The sequence below is a fragment of the Sycon ciliatum genome, chromosome 4 (genome assembly GCF_964019385.1).
Source record: "Sycon ciliatum chromosome 4, ocSycCili1.1, whole genome shotgun sequence".
Taxonomy (NCBI): domain Eukaryota; kingdom Metazoa; phylum Porifera; class Calcarea; order Leucosolenida; family Sycettidae; genus Sycon; species Sycon ciliatum.
The window spans coordinates 20,073,759-20,084,810 of record NC_088646.1 but is presented as its reverse complement, the minus strand read 5'-3'; the positions used below and the strand labels follow the sequence as shown (position 1 = coordinate 20,084,810).

General features: G+C 47.1%; 2 protein-coding genes and 1 non-coding gene across 3 annotated transcripts in view; 1 reads left to right on the top strand and 2 right to left on the bottom strand.

Moving 5' to 3' along the window:
- LOC135814911 (phenylalanine--tRNA ligase alpha subunit-like) overlaps positions 1–3,263 on the bottom strand; it is a 9,515-nt gene extending 6,252 nt beyond the window's left edge. The window contains exons 1-3 of the mRNA XM_065328110.1: positions 3,074–3,263; positions 967–1,104; positions 603–704 (exon numbers count right to left, since the gene is read on the bottom strand). Coding sequence (XP_065184182.1) covers positions 603–704; positions 967–1,104; positions 3,074–3,229 — 396 coding nt within the window. The 5' untranslated portion in view covers positions 3,230–3,263. The remainder of the gene's footprint in view (positions 1–602; positions 705–966; positions 1,105–3,073) is intronic.
- On the bottom strand, positions 1,380–1,461 carry Trnas-aga (transfer RNA serine (anticodon AGA)). Its single transcript has one exon. It is a non-coding gene; the product is annotated as a tRNA-Ser (tRNA).
- Positions 3,264–3,395: 132 nt separating the features above from the next.
- On the top strand, positions 3,396–10,957 carry LOC135814912 (serine dehydratase-like). Its single transcript, XM_065328111.1, has 8 exons — positions 3,396–3,627; positions 4,252–4,291; positions 4,764–4,903; positions 5,440–5,488; positions 6,328–6,367; positions 7,152–7,391; positions 9,163–9,290; positions 10,024–10,957. Exons 1-8 carry the CDS (start codon positions 3,487–3,489, stop codon positions 10,215–10,217), a joined length of 972 nt encoding a protein of 323 aa, XP_065184183.1. The 5' UTR covers positions 3,396–3,486; the 3' UTR covers positions 10,218–10,957.
- Positions 10,958–11,052: the final 95 nt, after the last annotated feature.

Sequence of the window (11,052 nt, the reverse complement as noted above, 5' to 3'; positions counted from 1 at the left end):
AGAAAATACAGACACTGTCAACTGAAGAATATGCTAGATATGTATCGAGTATCATGCAGATTTGAAAATGTTTTGTTGATTACTAGACTTGATTGCAATCGGTTGAGCCAGTCACTCTGAGCTCCGCCGCTCTGGAGATCTAACAAGGTTGAAACATCTAACTTTAGTAAGCTTTCCGGAGGGTTGCGTAAAGTGCAGATAGGGAAAGACCGTGTTCGCTGCCAGAACGTTTGTTTCATGGGTATGGCGGGCTTGTGTGCTGCACTGAAGTCGCGTCACTGAGAACTGGTACCAAAGTCTCCTTCAGCCTTGCAGAATGGAGAAGGCCAATGGATATTTGAACACAGGACATACTGGTAAGTACGTGGATGGAATGCACACTACAATAAAGGTAAAACCATCCACTGTACACATGTAGTGAACAATACAGTTCACTGCTGCATGTACTACAGTCTACACTGACATTTATTTCTCACGCGCATTATCATCAGCTCACCACCCTTGGACCACCGGGCACCAGAAAGCAAGAAGAAGCAATGGAGCTGTGGCCCTGAAGTTAAATATAGTTTCAAGTCTTTGTACAGAGTAAAAGCACTACTGACCTTGCGCTTGACAAGAGGAGCGGCCGGGTCGCTCTTGTCAATGACAATCCAGCCACCGGACATGGCCTTGCTGAATCCTATCTTGGCATTTGCTCCAAGTTTCTGGAGCGACACAAGATCAGAGCGAATCCAGAATACGATGATGAGAAGAGCGAGAAGGCAAAGTGATAACACACAAAATCCCGTGTAATCCAATAACCTGGGTCTTGCCGAAGACATGAAAAGCAAAAGCAAGCGTTATCTCAACCAACAAAAAATTCACGGTTCGCTTGAGACTGGGTTAGGCTGAGTTTTCAGTATCCGTAGGAACGCCACCACCCTGCAAAGACTCAACTGACAACGTGTACATGTATCTAGTTCTCACCATGAGCTCGGCCTGGGCTATTCCTGCTTCGGGAACTGCGTTGAAGACGGCCGCCTCGTGGCTGCCATTCTCGACAACACTGTGGCCTTCGTCCGTCAACTGCCACTGGTTCGTCTGCTTCTGTTCAGTTGTGAGTATCTGGTGGAGGACAACGGGAAGACCAGAGCAGGCAGCCAGGCAGCATGAACATCAACGATAGAGAGCAGTATGCATGCACCCACGCCACCATCCATCAGTGGCACATGGATAAGAAAAAAACCCCAAAACAATGCAGTCCTATGATATCCGACACATGCAGAATCCAATATCGTTACAAATACTGTATCACCAAATCATGAATCGCACATAACAGGAGACAGTCAAATGGACTTCAACCTGAACGAAGCGTTCGCAAAGAAAAAAAATAACACTCTCGCAGTGAACAGGATTCGAACCTGTGCGGGCAGAGCCCAATTGATTTCTAGTCAATCGCCTTAACCACTCGGCCACCACTGCATCCGATGAAAGCACAAAGTAGATAACATCCAATATTGCTGCCAGACGGGCAAATCAAGTTACGCCAGCGTACACAGCAGTGCAGCAGCACCGTGCCCATGCTCTTGCCAAGGCACACACACTGACGTGGCCATCTGAAGAACTACAACGTTGTCATTCCCAGCAAACAACGTTCACAGCCCTACATCAGTTGGTTTCACTTCTGTTTGCACTTCATTTCTTATCTACTAGTACAAGTAAAGTCAGGTTTGGTATTAAAAATGAAAGAAGAAAAAAAAACACCAGGGCACAAGTTATGCATTACAGCTGGAGCCCATCAACTATACCAGATCTTAAACGGTGAGACGCGCTCAGTTTAGCACACGACTGACAGGGAGTACTGGGACACTCCACGGCACGATCGTGAGCTTGAGCACAGCTCGATAGCGCAAACCAACAGCCTTCCAAGCTGAATGTCCCAGTTCTCCCTGTCAGGTTTGTGCTAAACTGTACACGTCGGACTGCTCAAGCTGGGAATCAAGATCTGGTACGGCTGTGGTGGACTCAAACACATAACCTATGCGCAGTGTTTTCTCCAGATCTATCCTTGGCTCACCATCTCAGTTCATATTATTGCCCCAGTAAATATGAATAAAGTGTCAGGTCATCCTATGGAGACACCAGGCACCCAGGGCTGACATGATCATTACGTTCTTCACAACAATACAGCTGTGTTCACAACTGGCGCGTGTACGCGTGGAACCACACGTTCGTGTGTATTTTTGCTGACTTTTGGGGCGTCATGCGTACGGAAATGCGCCGAAATGGAAATTCCAACATGCTCTATTTTTCAGCGCAAATCGTCGCACACCAGTGCACATGCCAGTCACTTTGACTGGCGGGGTCAAACTTTAGTACTCGCAGGCGTCGCATGCCCGGAGATACGACTCGAATTGCTGTTTTCTGTAAAAGCCTGAACGCGTGTTTGGGCACGCACCGCGTATACGCGCCAGTTGTGAACACAGCTTAACACTCAAGAATCTTCACCAAGTAGAGGAAAATATTTCTCAAGTGTGGTTCTATGCATGCAGGTGAACAATATTCACCAGCATCAAGAGTACAGTAAGATCGGGCGCCGAAGAACACCTCGCCGAAGAACACCCAGGCTGGAAAACCGGCAAAATTTAAGAACAGTCCAGGCTAGAATTATCAGATTTAAGAACACTAGATCTACATTGTACGTAGATCTACATTGTACATGTATGGGAGGTGAGTACATGTCATTGTCATGTACACGTGTAAACAGTAACTGCTACATGTACAGTCATTCCCATTTACGACACCCACTAGTTTAGAAGTACTACATTGCACTACATGTACATCATGTACAATCATGTACATCACTTCATGTGCATGACATTGTACTCGTGCTAACATCACACCCAATATCTGTATTTCGCTGCAAACGCCATCACTTTCCTCGCACAAAACACTCGTGCCAGGTAGGCACCAGGAATGTAGACGAAAATGTACCAGTTGCATTTATCCACCGACGCGTGGAACCAAGTCAAAACCCGCTATCAACAATAGAATCTTTTGAAAACGAAATGTGGAGTACAAATCAGGCTCTAACCTCCCCAACTGCTGAGATGCTGTTCATGGAACCGACGACATCCTGATGGTCTCTGCCAAGCTCTGCAGCAAATTCGAGTGTGTTAACAGTTCCTCTCCGATCCACAGCCTCAAGAATGGCTGTGGACAACTTCTCGGACCCATCCGCCGACGCCATTTCAAACTGTGTTCAAGACAAAGTAAAAAATGCAGGAAGGGACTTTCTCGATCAAGCTGCAAAATCTCCAGTCGAAGCACGATGTCATGGCATGCATGCGTTGTCATGGTTGTTGCATGCAAGTACGTAATCCATTATCTTTTCTCAGCAAGAAAGAAGCAAAAGTTTCAAAACATGACACTGAAACGTCAAAAATGAATTGCCCATCTCTTCTTCAATAAAACTTTGTTATTTTGTTGTTGAACACGATTGCTAGAATGGCGTTGCACATTGAGACACCTCTTATCCGAAGCGACTCTCTCAGTAAACGATGGAACTGTCCAGTTTTCTTGAAATTGGAGAATTTGCAGAATAGCGGAACGTTTAAAATCCGTGGAATTGGTCATCTTTGCCAAAAGGCAAGTGCCAGAAAGTACTCAAGGGAATTGTTTGCATCGATTGGCTTTGTAATTCGTTTTGGCTCTTGGATATGTGCATTGCGTGTCTTCCTGATTGAGAACATAGCATGTCTAGGTGTTGCAAATCAGGAGGATTATTCCCCAGTACACACCCCTAACACACCCCCAGGCCTCCTGTCCCAATCACAACGCAGAGTGCACTTCTAAGGGGTATAGTATTCCAGTCACGGCCAACTGATCATTACTAAAATAGGCGAAGTCTACACAATTCCCAGCTTCTTGCCGCAGTCAGTACGTATCAGAATAATGCACAACAAGAATTGACGTGCACGCACTCGCCGGACCTCTCCAATGAACTGTGTCTTGGCTATGACAACAGCACACAGTTAGGCAGACTCAAGCACACGATACAGTATGCAACATCTGTGGAACGTGACTTAATCTCTTTCCCTGGGGGTTGGTGAATTCGACACGTTGCGGACACAAATTGTAACTTCAGATATCGTGTGTGTACACTGTATTGGGAATTTGTTTGTGCGGAGTTAGTGCTTGACCACCGTAAACCCCTACCAGTCTCTTGCTCTTTATAAAAGTATTGGCTTATTTATGTGTCTGTGCTACCAGGCTGTCGCAACAGGATCTCAGAGATTTATCTGCTCTTCAGGTAGATTCGGGCGTCAAGTTTGCGTGTGTGTGTGTGTGTGTGTGTGTGTGTGCATTTGCCATTGGCCAGACTGATTTCACTACCTTCTCGATTCTGGTCGTTACTACATAATTGTAAATAATTCCTTTCGTCCATGCTGATAAGTCTGGATGAAGACCTGCTCACTATTCCTATGCATGTGTAATCTTACATTCGTCTGGTGAAACTTTGATCTGGTATGATTAGTGTTTAGATTGACTGACATGTATGTTTGTGTTCCAGTGGGCATGTTCTGTATCTGTTTGTGTTCCAGTGGGCATGTTCTGTATCTGTTTGTGTTCCATTGGGCATGTTCTGTATTTGTTTGTGTTCCAGTGGGCATGTTCTGTATCTGTTTGTGTTCCAGTGGGCATGTTCTGTATCTGTTTGTGTTCCAGTGGGCATGTTCTGTATCTGTTTGTGTTCCATTGGGTATGTTCTGTATTTGTATCAGGTGGAAACGCCGGCATGGCCGCGGCTCTTGCGGGGCGCGAGTTACAGCGCGACGTGACAATCATTGTGCCAGAGACAACACCAGTTCTCGTACGGGACAAGCTGCGAGGACTTGGAGCAGATGTCGTAGTTCATGGTTCGGTAAGCTGAAACACCATGTGTTGTGGCACCTCTTACTCACGACTCTTGAAAACTGATACTGTGTCAGAAGTATCAAATACTGGGGTTTTACGCACGCATTTGGAAAAAGGTTGTCAGAAAGCCTGCTTCAAAAATAGAAATTCACGGTTCGCGTGAGACTTGGCTGGAAGTCGAGTTTTCCGAATCGGCAGGAACGCCACCACCCTCTAGGATCAAGGCGCAGATGCAGCTCCTAAGCGGTAGGAGGTGAGTAGATCAGACCCACCACAAAGTGGTCAAAGACCGAAGATCTCATTCACTGCACCCATGCTTCAAATCGTGATTGTAAAGAAGGGCAAAGAATGTGAAATTCCCAGATGTCCGGCTCAAGATGGTTATGAGCGTCGATGGATGACACTCCGCGAGACTTTGACTTCCATCACATTATGCACGTGTTATTGATCAAGTGTAACCTAATCCCAGTGAGGCAGTAATGGCTGGTTCAAACTTTGACCGTTTGACACGCTGTCTTTTTCTTCTGCTTTTTTTCTTGAAAGGAATGGAATGCAGCTGATGCACTTGCCCGTGAAAAGGCACAGGAACCAGGTAAGGGCAGCCAGTGGCCGCAGATCTGCACTATGTACATGTACAGTGATGGCAACTGAAATCCGACCCGCTGAGCGGTGGGTTCACATTCTAGCGGTCTCTGTTTCGTAGTTTTACCATCCCGTGTTGGGTCTTCGCGATGTGAGCGCACCGCTCAGGGGGTCGGGTTTCAGTTGCCAGCACTGTACTTGCAACAGTTGAAGTCAACAACTAGACAAAGCCCCCATGTTTGCCCATTTTGACCAGCATGGTAGAGGACTTTTTTCGTGTCATCATACCCTTGCATGTGGTTGTGGCGTGGGTGAAGCCTTCTTCACTCCAGCTACTTGCTAGAACCAATTGTTGGCCCTTCTTCCAATGTAAAGTGACCCATGGCTTGATCTGTTTTAGCTCGATAAGTAAGTACTGTTAGGCGGTGAGGCCCAGGTCAAAAGCTCTATTATTCACATGTATATATCATTTTGGTCTATTGATAAGTTCTGTGCTTGCACATGTAAAGATTTTTGATGTTTTAAAGAGACTTGCCCTTACCCATGCCAGCACTCATGCCATACTTGTATGCGACTAGAACCTTCTCTCGAATATCCCCCCCCCCCCCCCCCCCCCCCATCCGGAGGCAGGTCGGAGTACAACATGTACATGACATGAAGACCCTGTCTCATAGTATTGTAGTGCCCCTACCTGGCTGGGGTAGTGTTTGAGGCTTTGAGCGCTTGTGCAACATTGCGTGTATGTATTCTTTTTTTTGGTCAGGAATATCAACATGTATGCATGATATCCCTTTCGATCAATAGTGTCAACCTTTCTTCTATCTTTTTTTCTGACTTCCACATACACAGGCTGTCAGTACATTCCGCCATTTGACCATCCTGATATCTGGTAAGTATGGACCTTCTGAAGTAACGGAAATATTTACCATATTTGGCAGGCGTATTGATCGCACCAAGAGTCCATAACCTCCCAGAGTGCGCAACTTCACTTATCAGATCTGGGACGGCGAAATCCGTGTTGCGCGCCATAGCATGACATCATGAGTAGGGGAAGTGCGGACCATGGTGGACCGCGTCGACGGAATGACGCAAGTCCGACCCAAAAAATGACGTATATCACGGATTACGCCGTCCCACAACCCCATCCCAGTTGCGCACTCTGGGGGATTATGGACTCTTGATCACGTCCGTTGATTTCCCCTACATCATTCTCACCGGCAGCAATAACTTCGAGTTAGCTTGCCCGTGGCTGAACTACATGTTCAGTCCATTCATCCAAAACTGGCCGTTCACATTCAAGGCCGGAAAAATGAAAAGGATAGGGAGTCAGAAATTTGGCTAGGTTTTACAAAATGTATGGAGGAGCCAATCCGAAACCCATGGGTTAATTTAAACTGGGGTTTTGAGCCTGGATTCGGCCAAACTCGGGTTTTAAGAAGCTAGCAGGACTAGTCTAATTGAATGGACTGTAGAGTGTTTCAGACCAGGATAAGGGACAGATGGTCCTATTTTTCTGATGTGAAGAAGTCCAGCCTACGTACACGTCCCAGAACGAACTGTGCATGGCTACTTGCAGTGCTATGTATTTGTTATTGCCTAGTGGCTGTAGTATACGTGCAGGTGTATATCTTTCTAGGCTGCGTTGTGCTGTCTGTGCCCGTGTTATTCTGTAGGGAGGGTCATTCATCCATGATGCACGAGATCCACCGCCAGCTACCGGCCGGAGTACAACCCGGCCTGTTCTCCGTCGCCGTCGGTGGTGGTGGCCTACTGTGTGGAGTACTGCAGGGAATGCACCACCAGGACATCGGCTGGGCGGACGTGCCTGTAGTGGCCATGGAAACCAACGGCTGCCATAGCTTTGCCGAGGCGGCGAAGAGCGGAAAAGTAGTCACACTGGATGCGATAACAAGGTACAGTGCACATATTAGAGCCAGGTGGCCTTTAAGGCCAGGTCCCATACATTCATGGCATATCGGATCGCGTACATACATGTGCGTGATTGTACTTCCATGTACTCATATTGACAGGTGTGGAGCATAGACTACTTTCTTGCAGGCAAAGCACACCTCACTCAAGTGCATGCAGTGCACCCTGCACTTTCACTTGTCACTTCTGTTGACTGCATGCACTTGCTTCAGAGCGCACTTCAACCCTGTTGCGGTCAACCCTGCCACATTTGGTTAGTTTGGTCGCTGTGTGCAGGTCCAATATGGCACTTGGTACACTAAAAGTCGGTCGCTGGTCGCACAAGGTAGGTGGTCGCTGTATCCGGTGCAGTTTCTGTGTAGAACTGCCCGTGCATGGAAAAACGGTCGTTAAAAGCAGGTGGTCGCTAAAACCAGAGGTCGCTTACACCAGGTTTTACTGTAACACATTGGCTTTGGGTGCAAGTAATGTAGGGTGGTGGTGGTATGTGTGTGTGTGGGGGGGCAGAAGGCCAAGGCAACGAAGGGCCTGTTAAGAAATGTACTTCGAAGTACAAGCATGATGACAGTGACATCCTTGCTGTTCTCTGCGTAAATTTGTGTTGTCACTTGCCTGTATTTGCTGCACACCTTATGATTTACATAGTTCAGAAGTTGTGCCTTGCATGCTGAGCTCTTATATTTTGAGCTTCCGGGGAAATGGTAGTTAAAGGGGAAGTTAAGGCAAAAATTAAAATTTCACCAGTTGTAGTCTTCGGGGTGCTGAGTCGAATGGTCGTGGTCCGAGGAAGCTGAGACGCTCCCTTCCTACTTGAATCCCAATCGAACTCGCGCACTTCCACCGAAACTGGGTGACTGCGCCCTACGAGATGGGGATTTGTATGCAAAATGTCACTAAAAGCGCCATTTCGTTCTTATAAAAGCACGGATGACCGCGATTGGCCCATATGTTGTATTCTTTTGGACGCTGAGTCGACTGGTTTTGGTCCGAAAAGGCTGCGATGCAGCGTTCCGCCTTTATTCCCAATCGAACATGGTTGAACAAGCGGTCACGTGCTCCTGCGTACGCCAGTCACCTGGTCACCGTGCCTGCAGGGTACAACTTACTAGCCTGTTTGACCTTTTTTGGGTGCAGTCCTGTCACTCGAGTTGAACTCGAGTTGAACCTTGGTGTGAAAGTTGTCACCTGCTGGCGTGGTGACCAGGTGATTTGGGCACCCAGGAGCACGTGACCACTTGTTCAACCATGTTCGATTGGGAATAAAGGAGGAACGCTGCATCGCAGCCTTTTCGGACCAAAACCAGTCGACTCAGCGTCCAAAAGACTACAACATATGGGCCAATCGCGGTCATCCGTGCTTTTATAAGAACGAAATGGCGCTTTTAGTGACATTTTGCATACAAATCCCCATCTAGTAGGGCGCAGTCACCCAGTTTCGGTGGAAGTGCGCGAGTTCGATTGGGATTCAAGTAGGAAGGGAGCGTCTCAGCTTCCTCGGACCAAGACCATTCGACTCAGCACCCCGAAGACTACAACTGGTGAAATTTTAATTTTTGCCTTAACTTCCCCTTTAAGCCCCGATTGTAAGTCGACTACCCCCTTTTTTAGTTCGTTTCAGGTCATGAAAGGTCGATTTATAACTGGTAAAATACAGTATGTGTGTGTGTGTGTGTGTGTGTGTTTGTGTGTGTTTGTGTGTGTTTGTGTGCATGTGCATACGTGCATGCACATATCTGTACGTGTACTTGCTTGCAGCGTGGCGACTTGCCTAGGCTCTAAGGCTGTTTGCCAGGAAGCAGTGGATTGGTGTAGCCGTCATAGCAGACTGCATAGTGTTGTCATTGAAGACAAGGAGACCATCGAGGCATGCACACGGTTTGCAGGTACGTGCATACGGCCGTCTTATCTGAGTGTATTTGTAGCATTGACTTCTGCATGGCTGTAACTTACATCCGACATTGGACCGTGTACTCCAGTACAGGGTTGCCTTGCTCGTGATTTGTCTGTTTCTGTTTGCCTCTGTTTGCACTCTGCCTGTGATTGACATCTGTGTAATAACCGTGTGCCGGTCTGGCTGCATTGTACCTACCATGTTCTCTTGACCTCTGCCCTTTTTCAACACAAGCCTTCCATCATGTGTGTGTGTGTATCCCACCTGGGCTGCTGTCTGCTCCCTCTCCCATATCTGTTTCCATGATAGTGGTGCGTTTAGCACACTACGAAGCCGAGACGTGAGGACGGCCGAAGAAACTACGTCTCACCGCCCTTTCGCTCCTCGATTCTAACAAGACTGGAGCATATGAGCGCTTGCTAAAAGGGGGGGGGGGGGATGGAGGGAAGGGAGATTTCACTAGGTCGCACAAGGTAGTATCTAGGCTATTGTCCTACAATTAGTTATTTAGAACCTCCAACTAAGGAGAGGCTTTCCATCCTGGAGTTGAAGTAGATACATGGAGCAGGGGCCACCCATTATTGTGGATGTTTGCACGAAACTAAAAGGTGTTCTTTTATAGGTGGTGGGTCTAGACCAGTTTCATTTTGAAATATCAATAGCTGAAAGATTGATTCAATGTTTACCGGGCTTGGATTATATTTTCCATGTGTGCTGTTGGACAGATGAGCATCGGATGCTTGTGGAGCCCGCCTGTGGAGCTGCCTTGTCAGCCGTGTACGGTGACTGCCTGAAGCAGCTGCAGCAGGACTCAGTTCTCTCCGCACACTTCTCCAGTATAGTTGTCATTGTCTGCGGCGGAAACTCCATCAGTACAAGAATGCTGGAGGACTGGAAGTCTAGATTTGATGTCAAGTGATTTGAAGGTGTGTTGAAGTTCAAGTTTCATTTTATCTGCCTCCCTACACCCTAGCTTAGCTACAGCAATACCTGTGTGTATGGAGGGGTGGGGGGGGGGGGGGTATTACTATTAGCCAATATACGTGCTATTGATGTGCGTATCCAGTATATCCCTTTTTGATCTTTAGCTATGGTAGGTTTTATCTTCATCAGTGTTTTGCTTGCATTCTTGCAGGCTTCGTATAACGCATTGCAGGCTTATTTTACTAGCTATTCATTATTCTCCTTCTGACTTAGATACTTGTACTAGAGCCGAATACATATTCAATTGTCAACTGAGTGCATTCAGTGCGTGTTCGATTGTCCTGTAGTTTGGTTCTGGACACTGTCTTTAGCTACTCCGCAATGATCACTTGCCTGTGGAGGGTTTAGTGAGCAAGTCTGAGAGGATGTCCACAGCAGGGAGTCGTCAAAGGTATTTGACGACTCCCTGGTCCACAGCTTATTCTTACATGCAAAGTGTTGATTTTTTATTTCCAGCGAAAAATGTTGAGGTGAACCGGCGTCCATCGTGTCCTCTCGATGTCTTTCATGGTATATTTCTAGTATTTTGATACTATTTTTCTCGGATTTCTCCTGGGTTTTGTGGCCCAACTATACGTCATGGTTTTCCAAACATACTTCATGTCATCCAGCAACACCTTAGTATGATCATATTTTGTGTGCCTTTGGCAAGACAGTGGCAAGTATTGACAGTAATTTAGATAGTGGACCACATTGTGCCGGGCTTCTCAGCATGCGGATTAACTGCGTGTCCGCTAGTATTTTGCATGTGTTGCGTTCACAGTCAGTGC